The sequence below is a fragment of the Scatophagus argus genome, chromosome 11 (assembly GCF_020382885.2).
Source record: "Scatophagus argus isolate fScaArg1 chromosome 11, fScaArg1.pri, whole genome shotgun sequence".
In the NCBI taxonomy this organism is placed as follows: Eukaryota; Metazoa; Chordata; class Actinopteri; family Scatophagidae; genus Scatophagus; species Scatophagus argus.
The window spans coordinates 3,922,657-3,937,085 of NC_058503.1; the positions used below are offsets into that span (position 1 = coordinate 3,922,657).

At 43.1% G+C, this 14,429-nt stretch overlaps 1 protein-coding gene across 2 annotated transcripts; it reads left to right on the forward strand.

The window, feature by feature from the left end:
* Positions 1-678: 678 nt before the first annotated feature.
* On the forward strand, positions 679-13,629 carry wdr3 (WD repeat domain 3). 2 transcript variants are annotated; one of them, XM_046404704.1, is made up of 27 exons: positions 679-824; positions 1,851-2,052; positions 2,200-2,409; positions 2,679-2,797; positions 3,137-3,215; positions 4,044-4,139; positions 4,579-4,680; positions 5,005-5,106; positions 5,238-5,338; positions 5,466-5,564; positions 5,705-5,935; positions 6,036-6,129; positions 6,438-6,539; positions 6,702-6,784; positions 8,119-8,257; positions 8,429-8,485; positions 9,831-9,931; positions 10,323-10,434; positions 10,931-11,065; positions 11,162-11,212; positions 11,467-11,532; positions 11,851-11,943; positions 12,051-12,101; positions 12,236-12,279; positions 12,425-12,553; positions 13,082-13,175; positions 13,300-13,629. In XM_046404704.1, the coding sequence occupies exons 2-27, from the start codon at positions 1,879-1,881 to the stop codon at positions 13,453-13,455; spliced, it is 2,820 nt and encodes a 939-aa protein (XP_046260660.1). In that variant the 5' UTR covers positions 679-824; positions 1,851-1,878; the 3' UTR covers positions 13,456-13,629. The 2 variants fall into 2 exon arrangements, with proteins under 2 accessions (XP_046260660.1, XP_046260661.1); XM_046404705.1 differs by lacking the exon at positions 679-824 and adding an exon at positions 1,134-1,320.
* The last annotated feature ends 800 nt before the right edge of the window (positions 13,630-14,429 follow it).

Consider the following 14,429-nt stretch of genomic DNA (forward strand, 5'->3'; position numbering starts at 1 on the left):
GCCATAATTTTTGTCAATTTTTATGTATTGACTTAATTAGTCCATACATTTGATTTATGATCAGCAAGAAAACTGTTGTACTGTTAACATTATGTTTTGTAAAGGTCTCTTCTTCCACAAAGTACAGGTCACCTTATAATGTGAATTATGGCAGCCTTCTTATCTACCGACGTTGTTATTATGGGCACGTTTTTATTGTTTTGCCCCTTTCTTTTTCCATTGTGATGCTTCATTTAAATCAAAATAGCAAAAGCTTTTATTTTTTATGGCCCGCAAGCAAACTTCCGGTACTTTTCCTGATTTGTCTATAGATTTTGACGCATCTGTTCTTCAATTCCTAATCAGCTGACTATTAGGCAAAAACACTTCCGCTGTGGTTGTTTCGGGGTCTGACACAAGTCACTGCATTTTGAGCCAAACGCATCTTATTACTGACACAATAAACAAAACAGTCATCGGCAACAAAAACAATAGCTTTACTTTGAAATTTCCAAATACATCTTATTCAACATAGTTGAGTCTACTCGAGCGTGTTGTGCGACTCCTGGACAGTAGACAAAAGCAGCAGAACGACAGCTAGAAATCGATCGAGCAAAAATAAAAACAAACAAAAAAAATGACACAAGTTATCTCTCACCTCACACGATTGTGTGTCCTCAACGCTCTTTAATACTGTGTTTTACTTTTACAGACAATCTATTGATGTATATTGACAACAAGATATTTTATTTTACTGTTTGTATCGATGTGTGATCGACTAGTTGGGTCTGAAACGGCAGCACGGGGAGCACAACACAAATTTAGCTAGCAGCCGCATTTCAGAGGTAAGAGGAGAAATTCATCAAACATAAAATGCGTTACGTTAAATAAAGAAACGTTAACTTAAAGTAAAATATATACAGACATAAGTCCACATTACATTAGGTTTTAGGAGCTACATTTACCCAAGAACTTCACCACGTGGGTTCATGAACAACCAGTGTGTCGTGGTTAGGTGTACTGGATTCTTGGTACAGGAGGTTGCTGGGCGGACGGGGTTTATCGCGTAGTAAGTGAATTCGTGGGTCGGAAGCTATAATCCCCGATCACGCGGGCAATGTTTAGTACTAAATGGAACACACCGCTGTTTAAGTAGAATAGCGTGCTGTGTACCAAGCTAGATATTTGCTAAAAGTAGCTCGTTTTGCAGTATTTATCAATTTTAGAGACAGAAAACTGTCTACCGCAAATCTGTACACCTGTGGTAGCTTTACAGGAGAAGAAAATAATACGAAAACCTACATGCTGACTCTGGACCATCACACAGACACACTGTACAGGGTTGGTAGTTATGCACTGTGATAGTACTAATAGTGTCATATGGCATATATTGGACTGTTGATTAGGAAAAAAAAGTTCAAACAATTAATTAATCGGCAGAAAATTCATTCATTTCTCATTTCTGATTATTATATTATAAAAATTATAATTATATTATAAAATACTTGAATCTGGGGCTGTGTTTCGTGGTTTGTTGTGGACCCCTTAAGTGAGCTTCAGTTCCCCAACAGTTAGATGCAGACCTGTCCCTGTTTCAGTGTGACACTGCCCCCATGAAGAAAGAAATCTCTTTCAAATATAATTACAGTTTTCAAAAATATGTCACAGTGTGCTTGTTAGTGCACATGTTAAGTCTTGTTGGCATGTGGAGAAGAAACACCGAACAAAGAATGGCAAGATCGCCATACTTACCTCAGACACAACAGAGATTCCTGTGGTAGTAGTTTTGGAATACCTCCAAAACTACTTTTTTTTTCTGATCTGTGAATGGTGTAATCAATCACAGTCTCTCCTATGTTTTTGTGAAACAGGATTTATCACCACCTTAGGCTGCCGGTCATGGGGTTGACCAAGCAGTACCTGCGCTATGTTGCCAGCGCAGTGTTTGGAGTAATCGGTAGCCAGAAAGCCAACATTGCATATGTGACCCTGCGCGGGGGAGAGCGGGGGCGCTACGTTGCCGTGGCGGCTTGTGAACATGTATTCATCTGGGATGTCCGAAAGGGAGAGAAGGTGAGATTTTGTGGTGGACAGGAGAGCATCGGAGGACAGGTCCACTTCTTCCTGTCCCCCGATGCTCCAATGTTTGTGCTAACTTTAGAAACTTCTTCCAGCTTAAATTATTTTCAGATTTCATCCAGCAACTGTCTTTTTGTCCAGGTCCTGATCCTGCAGGGTCAGAAACACGAGGTCACCTTCCTCTGCCCCTCACCTGATGGCATCCATATCGCCGTGGGTTACGAGGACGGTGCCGTGCGAATATTTAGCTTGCTGAATGGCGAGAGCAACGTGTCTTTCAATGGCCACAAGTCTGCCGTCAGCGTCATGCACTATGACAGGCTCGGAGCTCGGCTCGTCACTGGTTCCAAGGTTGGTCATGCAGCCATTCATTTCAAGAAAAGAATGCAAATACTCTGTAATTAATGCGGTTTCACCTTAGAAGCATAGTTGTTACAATCAGAAGGAGATAAATCAGGTCTCACATGGTTGAGGGACTTTGTTTGCTTTCAAAAATGCAAGCAAATTTTTTTGTGTGTATGTGTGTGTCCAGGCTTGAAATCAGTTTAGTGTCTGGATTCTAGACTACTGGTTTGTCGCCTTTGTGTTAAGCATGTTTTTACCTTTTCCTCCCCCTTCAGGACACGGATGTGATTGTGTGGGATATCATCAATGAGTGTGGGCTCTACAGGCTGAGGGGCCATAAAGATGTCATCACCCAGGCCTTGTTCCTCAAAGATAAGAACCTCCTGGTGACAAGGTAACACACCTTTTACTTGATGACTCCATCAGGGCACTACATCAGTGCCTCATAGCTCAGCACATCCAGAATGTATCTGCAGAGTTTTGTGGAGTTCCTTGTTAATTCCACTGACTTTACTTTGACCTTCTGTTAAAATTTTTGCCTAGTAAAATCCGCTGTACTGTTCCATATGTTTCTAAAACACACATGCTTTTGGTAGTGAGAACAAGTGGAAAATTCCTCCTCAAAATTGTTGTTACTGGTAGTAAGTAAGTAAGTTAAAATAACCACCTCTGCTTAACGCTGTTAACGCAGAACTGCAGTGTTACTAACACAGAGTATCTGTCTGCTCTGCAGCTCCAAGGACAGTTTTGTGAAGTGGTGGGACCTGGACACACAGCACTGCTTCAAGACCATAGTGGGCCATCGCAGTGAGGTGAGGATCTTCTCTCTCCACATCCATTAACAGAAACAAAGGAATGCCCTGGCTGAGGAAGGCTAACTTTGAAGCCCAAGACACAGCAAACCAATATCAAAAGTAGTGGTGACAAAGGCTGACTGTCGCCAGCATCAGGGCCAAAACGTTGCACTTGTACACACCTCACCGACTACAGCTGATGGCCAACTAGCATGTACTGTATGTTCTGTGCCTTCATGAGGGGAAATTACTCTCCATACCAGCAGGTGGCAGTAGTCTATATTTGTTATTCTAAAAAGACTGTGAATATACCCACTGTTGCCGAAGTCTGTGGCCAGGCATTAGTGTGTCAGGGCCCAGCACACAGTACATGAAGCTGTTAGTAATATGCCATATTAACCTGGATTATCCACCCCACATGTAAAGACAAAAGCTTCTGGTTACTAAACACACTTAACATAACCAGTGTTCTCGGAGAAATCACAGGCAGGTTTCATGTCTCATATTTCTCGATTTCCTTGCATATGCCTTTTCATGCTGTTGTTTGAAACAGACCTAAGTTAGTAGTTTCTGTTTTGTCTAGTAAGATCATTTGATTAGTTTCTGTGTATCTGCTGTTGATGTGAGGAAAGGGAGACAGGATCTAAAAAAAAAGCTTCAGAGAAATATGTTCAGAGCTTGTAAATCTCCACAATGTGTTTTTTTTTTCACATTACATTTTAACACAATTTCCAGTTTCTTACAAGAAAGGTAAGATGGCAATATGTGTTTGACACTGTTCTGCACTTCTGCACAAATGTAAACTGTCTGCAACCCTCTTGATTTGTGTGTGTGTGTGTGTATCAGGTGTGGGGTATGGTGCTGCTGAACCAGGACAACAGGCTGTTAACAGGATCAGCAGACAGCGAACTTCGAGCCTGGGATATCGACTACCTGCAGGAGGTGAGGAGAACACCACTTTGTTCTTAGAACACCCGCCAGCTTTTCTGCTCCCTGTAACTGATGAAGACATGCACGGAGCCTGGATTCCAAAACCAAAGTTATGCAAATGCTTAAATACCAAACAGAACACAATCATTTGCAAACAGACTATGTTGTACAAAATGTTCCTGAGCCCATGTAGGAATATCCTTCATACAGTCTTGTGTTTGACAAAGTAGTGGACCTCACTCCATCCTTCCTTGTGAATGACCTTTTGAGAACAGCCCATTCATACCCATTCATGATAATATCACCTGTTACCAATGAAGCTGCTTACCTGTGGAATGTGTTTTCTGACCAATACACAACTTTCCCAGCCTTCTGTTTCCCACAGCTGTAACTCTGTTTGGTTGAGTTGTTGTAAAGACGTTGTGTGTTTGTCTGTTTGCACCCTGCTCAGGAGAAAGCTGAGGGTGAACCCAAGGTGAAGAAGGGGAAAACTCTGCTGGATGATGATGACACTGAAGACAATAAGGAAGAGGTCGATGAAAGTCTCGAAGAGGTAAAAAAGTATTAGTGTAGTATAATATTCGTACACATTATTATGTATCCCCTGACCAGAGCCTTTTTAACCTTCAGACAGCAGAAGCAATCATGTTTTGTCATTAGTCTTTCAGAACAACAAAGTGTGCTTAAATGTGATTTATTAAGTGTGCTTTCACATTTACGCCTCACACTGATGAATGAGATCTTGTTTTTTCTTTTTAAATGGTGAGAAAGTGTTTTTCAGCTTTCCAAGCAATGCACCTTCATGACCTCAAATAAATCTCTTCTGCTTGTCCTTGGCATAAAAATATTGTCCTCTCCCCCTGTCTTCCTCTCTCAGCGGATCTTGACTTGTAAGAAAGCCGGCTCTATCCTGAGAGAGGCCAGAGACCGAGTTGTTTCACTCACAGCAGACGCCAAGGCCAGAGTCATCGCCTGCCATGTGAGTGTTGAAGCGTCTTCCGGTTCATTCTTAACTATCATGAAATGATTGAGGTATTTTTTTGTTGCATGTATTATTGATATTCATGTTTTATATAGGCAGTTAACGGTATACATATTACTCCTCATTAGGGCAATGACTCAGTCCTGGAGCTCTTCACTGTCCTGTCAGAGGAGGAGGTGCAGAGGAAAATGACAAAGAAGCTGAAGAAAGCCAAAAAGAAAGCAGCCAAGTAAGGACAGGGAACCCCATTATTATTATTTCATTTGGAAGGTTTACCTGCTCACTATCAGTTAGTCAGCTGTGGTGTTTTGAGGTCAACGTGCTGAATCTCGTTGCATGGCTGCCCCCTGCTGTAGAGCCCAGGAGGATGCAGGCCAGGAGGAGCCGGTGGTGGAGAGGATGCTGAAGGATGAAATCATCAGACTGACCAACATCAAGGCTTCTGCTAAAATCAGGTCAGTGCAGAGCCAAAGGCCGCAGTAGCTTACAGGTTAGAGAGGTGAGCTGTGTCAAAGCTAAATGCAGGTCTATGCACTGTACAGCACAGTCATCCAGACTGAGCACCCAGGAAAGCCTCTCCTCTGTCCCCTCCCAGATGGGTGGAGTGTCTGTCATGTGCAGGTGGTGAGCTGAAGGTGGCGCTGCTGCTGCAGAACAACACCATTGAGACTTACAGCCTGAAGACTTCAGACAAGGCCCCCGCAGCCAATAAGACGGCTCGCCTCACGCTTGGAGGCCACCGCACCGACGTCCGCACGCTGGCTTTCAGCTCAGACAATCTGGCCGTCCTCTCCGCCTCCGGTGACACGGTCAAAGTGTGGAACAGGTGCAGCTGCTTCAGTCCCTACAAGGCCTGCAAATATCTTTTTAGTATCAGTTTTGTCACATTGTAGTGGTCTAACAGGAAGTCCCGCCCCCTGCTACAGGTCAACTCTGCAGGTGATTCGCACCATGGCCTGTGAATACGCCCTCTGCTCTCTCTTCGTTCCTGGAGATAGACAGATAATCTTGGGGACTAAGGTGCGTGGACACAAACACCAACCTCGCAATGACACTTAACAATGTGGTTTATGGCAAAGGTCTGTGAGATCTCTGAAGGTGAACTGTGAACTTCTTTGTTGACAAAGTTTCAACAGCTTGTTTTCAATAGCTTGTATTCATCCACAGAGATTCCACCTTTCTTTGAATTTGCGACTGTTTAGGAGCCAGAAGTTTCAATAAAGAGCTTCTGCGCGACAGGAAGATATGGTTCTTAGGTGTCCATAGACATTTTAGACCTGTTACGAGAACCCTTCGCTAATGTTTTGTGTTTGTTTTCTTCCTGACAGAGTGGGAAGCTACAGATCTTTGAGTTGGCTTCAGGAAGCCTCCTGGAGACCGTGGATGCCCATGATGGAGCCCTGTGGTCCCTGTGCCTTGCCCCAGACCAGGTAAACTTGACTGCCTGCTGCTGTCTGTCTGCAGTCATATCTGTCTGAACCTTTTTCTTACTTATTCTTGCCATGTCATACCGTTATATTATTCAGATTTAATAAATAGTTGGGGTTTTTTTTGTTTTGTTTTTTTGTTGTGTATGTGTTTCATTTCTGTAGAGGGGGATTGTCACGGGAAGTGCAGATAAGGCTGTGAAGTTCTGGGAGTTTGAGCTGATAAAGGACCAAGGGACTGGTCAGAAGTAAGTCCTGCCTCCTCCTTCAGTGTTCACATATCAGCATGGAATAAAGTACAATTAAAAAAGTACAACTACAACAGAGATCTTTTCACCTGGAACAAAACCTTGCAGAGTGCCTGCATTGTTGATACAGCAGACCTCAGTGTCAGTGGAAACATAGGTTTAGTAAAGCTTTAAATATGAAAGTCATATCAGACTTCTAAAAAGTGTTATTATATTTGGTCTGGGGCGGCACGGTGGTGCAGTGGTTAGCACTGTCGCCTCATAGCAAGAGGGTTCCAGGTTCGAATCCCGGTCTGGGCCCTTCTATGTGGAGTTTGCATGTTCTCCCTGTGCCTGTGTGGGTTTTCTCCGGGTTCTCCGGCTTCCTCCCACAATACCAAAAACATGCACATTAGGTTAATTGGCTACTCTTAATTGCCCCTAGGTGTGAGTGTGAGAGTGTGTGGTTGTTTGTCTTTGTGTGTTGGCCCTGCGATTGACTGGCGACCAGTCCAGGGTGAACCCCGCCTCTCGCCCGTAGTCAGCTGGGATAGGCTCCAGCCCCCCCGCGACCCTGACGGATAAGCGGTATAGAAAATGGATGGATGGATATTTGGTCTGCGTTTTACTCACCAGGTAGAGTATGCAATAGTGGTAAATTATGTTAAACATGTGGAAAATGTTCAGTATTTCCCACATGTGATGCATGTGATTTCATGCAATGTCCAGCAGGGTGAAGATAGTAGCAAGCTGAGGACATTTTTAAGGCTGCATTTCTTTTTGATGAAATAAACACAACAATTTTAATGTGGCGATTTTTTCTGCCACCAAGTGTCTCTCAGTTAGTAAGTCCGCTATGCTATGCTGTCTGCTTTTGCTTTTTGCTCTACCTCAGTGGTTGATGCTTAAAATGGTGTGGGAAGTGAATTTCCTGCAGACTTCTGTAAAAACGCTGAATAAAGCAGTTAAGAATCAGTGTTTCTGTGACAGTCTTCAGCAGATACAGGATTTACATGGACACCATGAGCTCACCTTGTTTCTCTGATAACTTAAGGCGCAGACATCTGACATAAATCTGAATAAAATCCTTCATCCAGTTCAAAGACATACTTTAAACACAACTAGGATCTAAAAAGTTATGGTGACATGACTTAAATAAAAAAGAGAGAGAAAAGTAGCCATCTGGAAAATGTTTTAATGTCCGGTCATCTGAACGACAGCTGGTGCTTATGGAAAACTCTCTGTGTTTGACAATTTTCACTTGTTAAAGCGCAAAAATGTCCAGTAACAAGGCTTAGACATGATCCGTGTTTGAAATTGCATTCAGATGATGCATGTTTGTGTGTTTGATGTAGGAGGCTGACAGTGAAACACACACGCACTCTGCAGTTGGAGGAAGACGTTTTGTGTGTGAAGTTTTCTCCTGATCACAGACTGCTGGCCGTCTCTCTGTTAGACTGCACCGTCAAGATCTTCTACGCAGACACACTTAAGGTGCATGATGCATGTATACACACATACGTGCACAACACTGCACAGCAGTAGCGCTGCCTGTATACAATTAAACAGCGGTGGCATGTTCAGCATATGTGTAACTGGTTTATTAGTAGTTTTGTGAATTCTGTTAACTTCGTAACTGAGCATTTCTCTCCTTCGCTGCTTCAGTTCTTCTTGTCTCTGTATGGACACAAGCTGCCCGTTCTTTGTCTGGACATCTCACATGTGAGTATACTCAGCTGCAAGAATGTTGCACTATCAGCAATCAACATACACTATAAAGACAAAAATATTGGGACACCTGACCATTACACCAACAGGGACTTTAAAGAATAACTAAACCCCTAAACCACTTTTTTCTGTTCGAAATCAATTTTAGGTATTTCTTTTGGTTACTGATTGGTTCAGATCCAAATCTTGACATTTTAGTGGAAAGTATTTGAATTTTCCATTTTGTGTTTCCATGTTCTCCCTGTGCCTGCGTGGGTTTTCTCCGGGTACTCCGGCTTCCTCCCACAATACCAAAAACATGCACACTAGGTTAATTGGCTATTCTAAATTGCCCCTAGGTGTGAGTGTGAGAGTGTGTGGTTGTCTGTCTTTGTGTGTTGCCCCTGCGATTGACTGGCGACCAGTCCAGGGTGAACCCCGCCTCTCGCCCGTAGTCAGCTGGGATAGGCTCCAGCTCCCCCACGACCCTGACAGATAAGCGGTATAGAAAATGGATGGATGGATTTTGTGTTTTAAATATGCATAGTGACTGCCCTCTACAGGTTGAAAATTGGCTATTACAACTGAATCCTGTGAGTGGCTGAGCTGGAAGTAGGTGACGATTTGAAAGCAGTACCAATGAATAGCGGAAGTTTTAAGTCATGACCCTGAGGTTTAGTTACTCTTTAATGACATAATTTTCTAAATACACAGACGGCTTTGCAGTCATAACAGCTTCCACTCTTCTGGGAAGTCTTCCCACACGATTTTGTGTTTCTGTGGGAATTTTTGCCCATTCATGCAGTGGAGCACTTGTGAGGTCAGGCACTGATGTTGGACCAAAAGGCCTCGCTGGTAATATCCGTTCCAGTTCATCCCAAAGGTGTTGGATGGGGTTGAGATCAGGGCCAGTCAAGTTCTTCCGCACCAAATTCACCCAACCATGTCTTTATGGACTTTGGGTCTTCCCCAAACTGATGCCCCAAAGTTGGCAGCATAGCATTGTCCAAAATGTCTTGGTATGCTGAAGCATTAAGATTTCCCTTCACTGGTAGGAAGAGGCCGAGCCCAACCCTTGAGAAACAGCCCCATAAAGAGAAATGTCTGGATACTTTTGTCTATATAGTGTATCTTAAGTATAGTCTGTTGTATTAGCAATAGGATCTGGTTGCATTCCACCTTGGCTGAAGGTCTTATTTTTTGGCCAGCCATTGTTGACGGTTGATTTCCTCTTGTTGTTAAATAAGATGCAGTTTTGATGATGGTCTCCTGTTGGCCCTGCTGTCATTCCATAATTTTGGGTCATCTTGACCCACAGTTCTGCCTCATGGGCTCTGATCTTATGTTTTGTGTTAAACAGGATAACACTCTTATCGCCACTGGCTCTGCTGACAGAAACGTGAAGATCTGGGGTTTGGACTTTGGCGACTGTCACCGCTCCATGTTTGCTCATGACGACAGGTAACGCCCAGCGACACAGACCAAAACCAAACTGTCATTGTTTTTGTTTTATGATATGTGGTGGTGAAGTCATTTTCCAGGCTGTGCAGTTTCCAGCTCTGACCTCATCTGTTGTGATCAGGGTCTCGAATCCACATCCTGTTAACTCAGGCTGCTCTATGACTCCCACACTTTTTCATCTGTTCGGGTTTTGCTTCATTCTCAGCCTTTCTGTGTTAGTTGTTGTTCAGCCTCATTCTTTACTTCTCTTTCTTTGTTTCTTCTGAGCTACTCCCGAGATGCTTTCTTTCTTTTGATTTTATGTCACTCATCCCTATTTTCTAGTTTTGGATTTATTTTCCATTTTCTTTATTTGCTCAGCTGACTTTCTCATCCCGTTTGTTCTCTACAGCGTCATGTTCCTCCAGTTTGTTCCCAAGACTCATCTGTTCTTCACAGCAGGGAAGGACAGGAAGATCAAACAGTGGGATGCCGACAAGTTTGAGCAAATCCAGACGTTGGAGGTGACGCTCTTCTCCCACACCCTGGATATTTTGGATTAAGTGACTTAGCCCAAGAGTCCCTCAAACCTCAAATTTTGAAATACAATACTGACCCCACCTCATCTGTCAGCTGTAAACCAGATTTGTCAGAGTCATGCACTAGATTGGGTGCATTGCAGACAAAGCAGCAGATGATTTGTGACTGATCACTTGTGTTTAGATGGTGGCAGCATGACTCTCTTTGATCGTCACGAAAAGTACTCTTTTAATATGTGAAGCAGCTGTCAAAGTTCGATATATTCAAGAGGAAGCAGACATCTCTACAGCTGATAGGTTCAAGACTCTGCAACCCTCACCAAAACAATCTAAATAGATAAATAGCAGGAAAAAGATGTACTTTTGAATTTGACTTTAAATTTCTAATGTTGATTTGGTAGGTTTCTTCCAGTGTTTTTGTATTTACACTTTAATAAGGAGTAAAGGCTTCCAGGCTAATACTTGACTTTTCTCTGTACAGGGCCATCATCGGGAGGTTTGGTGTCTGGCCATCAGCCCAAATGGTGACCACCTCGTGTCATCATCCCACGACAAATCCCTGCGTCTGTGGGAGAGGACCAGGGAGCCCATCATCCTGGAGGAGGAGCGGGAGATGGTGAGGTGGCGGACAGGGGCGACGCAGATGATTAGTCGGCACACAGTTTCCCCGTGTCTCTAAATCACCCTGTTTTCTCTGTTTTTATTTTTACAGGAGCGAGAAGCAGAATTTGAGGAAAGCATGTCCAAAGGGGATGTTCCTGTGGTGAGTGCGGGGTTTTCAGATAGTGACATAGCTTCACACTGGTTGATATCAAGCATGCCACAGTTCACTTTGGTGGTGTTTAATAGATTAAATAACAGTTTGAATGAAATCACAAGACCAATTAAAGAATTAAATTACAAATGATAAAATCGTCACAGAATATCTGTTGGGTTGCCTGTTTAAATGAAAGCAAAATGAGTTCTGCTGTTGTGTTAGATGGATGTACATGATGTATTACCTTGTTTTATCTATAGGTACCTGGAGAGACCGAAGGAGAGGCAGCGCCAGCCGGCAAGAAGACCGCTGAAACAGTCAAAGCTGTGAGTTGACTCGTGTATAATTAATATAATTCTCATTCTCATTAGCAGTTGTTGGATCTTGCTTGGAGCACCACTTTAATATTTATTTAGATGGTGGTTGTAGCTTAGGTTTTATGCTGTCATTGATGTCATAGACATTGAAATACATCTATGATAGGCTAACAGTGGCATTCAAAGCACGCCCTTTGGGCATTAAGGCAGGTGAAAACCAGATTATTTGAAAACTGTGTTTGACCTTTGTCTTCAGACTGTGAAAGTTAGGAATTTGCACGTTTTTGTTATCTTTGTCGATGTTTCTGTTCTGTGGTTTGTTTGCAGGCAGAGCGAATCATGGAGGCTCTGGAACTTTACAAAGAGGAAAACAGGAAGATGGAAGAGCATAAATACGCTTGTGAGCACGCAGGCAAAGAGGTGTGCATTTTCTTTACTGTCTTAATGTTTGTGTTTGGACATTTTATGTGATGTCAGTATTATGATTTTGCAGATGAATCTGATAAAAAGCTGGTGTTGTTTTACAGCTTCCTCCACCAAAGCCCAACCCCATCCTCGTGGCCTTTGGAAATGTTTCAGTAAGTAGAACAGTGATGAGGAATTAGTGTCTAATCGACATAAACATTGACCATTGATGTCAATAAATAACCTAAATTTATTGTAAGGTTGTTTGCAGCTATAGGTAACTAAGTCTGTCTTTGTCCCTGCTCAGCCGTCCCGATACGTTTTAGATGTCATAAAGAAGGTCAGATCGAGGTAAGATGTGAGTCCAGGGTGACGAGACCAAACCACACATGATATTTCCCTTTGCTCGTAAAGTAATTTTCCATCTGCAGTGCTGTGCACATGTTAACACAGTCTGCGGCCTCCTTTCTCCCTTTGTTTGCCTCGTGATCACCAGTGAGCTGGAGGTTTCCCTGCTCGTCTTGCCGTTTTCTTACGTCCCCGAGCTGCTGAGGCTCTTCAACAGCTACATCCAGCAGGGCCTGGAGGTGGAGCTGGTCTGCCGCTGCCTTTTCTTCCTTCTCAAGTACGTGCTCTTCTTGTGTGGGTAAAATAAAAAGCAAGTTAAATGAAACACTGAGCCGAGGATTCAGACAGCTGGCAGCCGACTGGTATCTTGTAAGACCAAAAAAATGAACGGCAGAAAATAAATGATGAAAATGAAAAAATAAAGTTTGCTATGTAGCAAGGAGTGATTTTTATATATTTGTCACAAAACAATTATTTTATTGGGATTATATTTGTAAATTGAAATATATGAAACATATATATGAAACAAATTTTGAAGACAATGAAGAAGAAGGAAGAGAAGAAGGAAAACTTCTTGTTTACAACTATTAAAATGGAGGCAAAGCGTAGCACTTCATGTCATGTTGTTCAGGCTATTCCATCAGAAATATTATCTCTGAATGATTAGAAGGACTTTGATTTTGTAGCCTGTCTCTTGACCTTGCAAAGCTGATAGAGCAAACCAAAATGTAAATGTAGATGAGTAGACGCTGCTTTCCTGCAGTGTATAGTATTACGCTGAGCTGACCTTGTTGTCTGTCCATAGGATCCATTTTGGTCAGATCTCCAGTAACCAGATGCTGCTGACTGTCATAGATGAGCTACGGACCAATACTCTCTCGAAAGTGCGAGAAATCAGAGTAAGGAACATCTGGAAAAGAGGATCCAGTCACAGAGAAAAGCGATTCGTCATTGGTCATTCTTGTCTTCATCGCTCCTTTCTTTCTTCGTTTCCTAACCACCTCTTCTTCCTTCGTGTCTCAGGACGTGATGGGCTTTAACATCGCAGCGCTCCAGTTCCTCCAGCGGGAGATCGAGAGCAAAGAGGACGTGATGTTCTTCGCTGAGGCTACAGGCAGACTGCAGGAGAAAAAGAAGAAGAGGAGAAAGAGGGAGCGGGCCATCCTGACCATTGCTTGAATCATAACGGACATTTTGGAATGTTTGTGCATAAACATCAACTCCCCATCTCCCCCCAGCTGTTTACACTGTTGGTTTTTGTATGTTTTGAAATTCTGGTAGGATGTAACACTGTGTTATTCAGTGACACGCTTCATTTCCCAAATAAACTGTGTCTGACGTTTTCTCACAGTACTTGAGGTTTTATAGGAGGCTTTACAAATAAATAAATCCTCTACTGCAGAGAGAAATGTAGTGTGTATGCGCAGCTGTAGGTCCCTATAAAGCACATTCATATATGATTAAGCCCTAAATAGATACATTTCATGCTTAAAGCAGTGCTCACTCCATGGCCGCCACACACAGAGGACAGGTATGATTTAAGCTGCTTTCTGTCCTATAGGCCTATAGGGAGTGATTGAGGCCTGGAACCAAACCAGGCTAAAGTTGGTTTGGACATGGTAGGGGTTTTGAAACCTGTCAGGCTACCTGAGCTCCAGACCACCTGGGAGTGACCGCGCTGTCCCACAGAGGAAGTCTAGCTAGTCGCTGAGAAAAAAACACTCCCCTGATCCCCGCTGGCCTTGCCGCAACCATCCGCACTGAAATCGGGGAGATGTAGCTTTGACTTTACGGCCCTTGTAACTCTGCCTGAATTTATAGTCCCAGGGCCTGGTAGATGTGGTAAACGTATTTCATAGTGACCGAGGAAATCTCAGTTTTCAGGTCTGTTTCGCTCAGATGTGAATGTTTTGGAGTGGCTGGACCTGTAATCCTGTGACCTTTAGAGAAGTTTCACACCCACATCAGACACTTCATTTTCCACCAGTGTGTTTATTTCCTGACCATTGGGCACTGCAGAATAATGAAATGAACCCTTTAAAACACCTCTCCCTCACTGTTCATGTTTTAATCTCACGGCGGACGAAAAACAAATTAACTCTGTATTTACAGGGTTGTTAAAAAAAAAGTGCCAGCAGCTCTTTATGGAGCTG

Excerpts from the sequence above, each read along its gene's own strand:
- wdr3 (XM_046404704.1), top strand. The coding sequence starts at position 1,879 with ATGGGGTTGACCAAGCAGTACCTGCGCTATGTTGCCAGCGCAGTGTTT. Across the intron at positions 2,798-3,136 it reads AAGAACCTCCTGGTGACAAG|CTCCAAGGACAGTTTTGTGA; the intron begins GTAACACACCTT and ends TCTGCTCTGCAG. Across the intron at positions 12,102-12,235 it reads TGGCCTTTGGAAATGTTTCA|CCGTCCCGATACGTTTTAGA; the intron begins GTAAGTAGAACA and ends GTCCCTGCTCAG.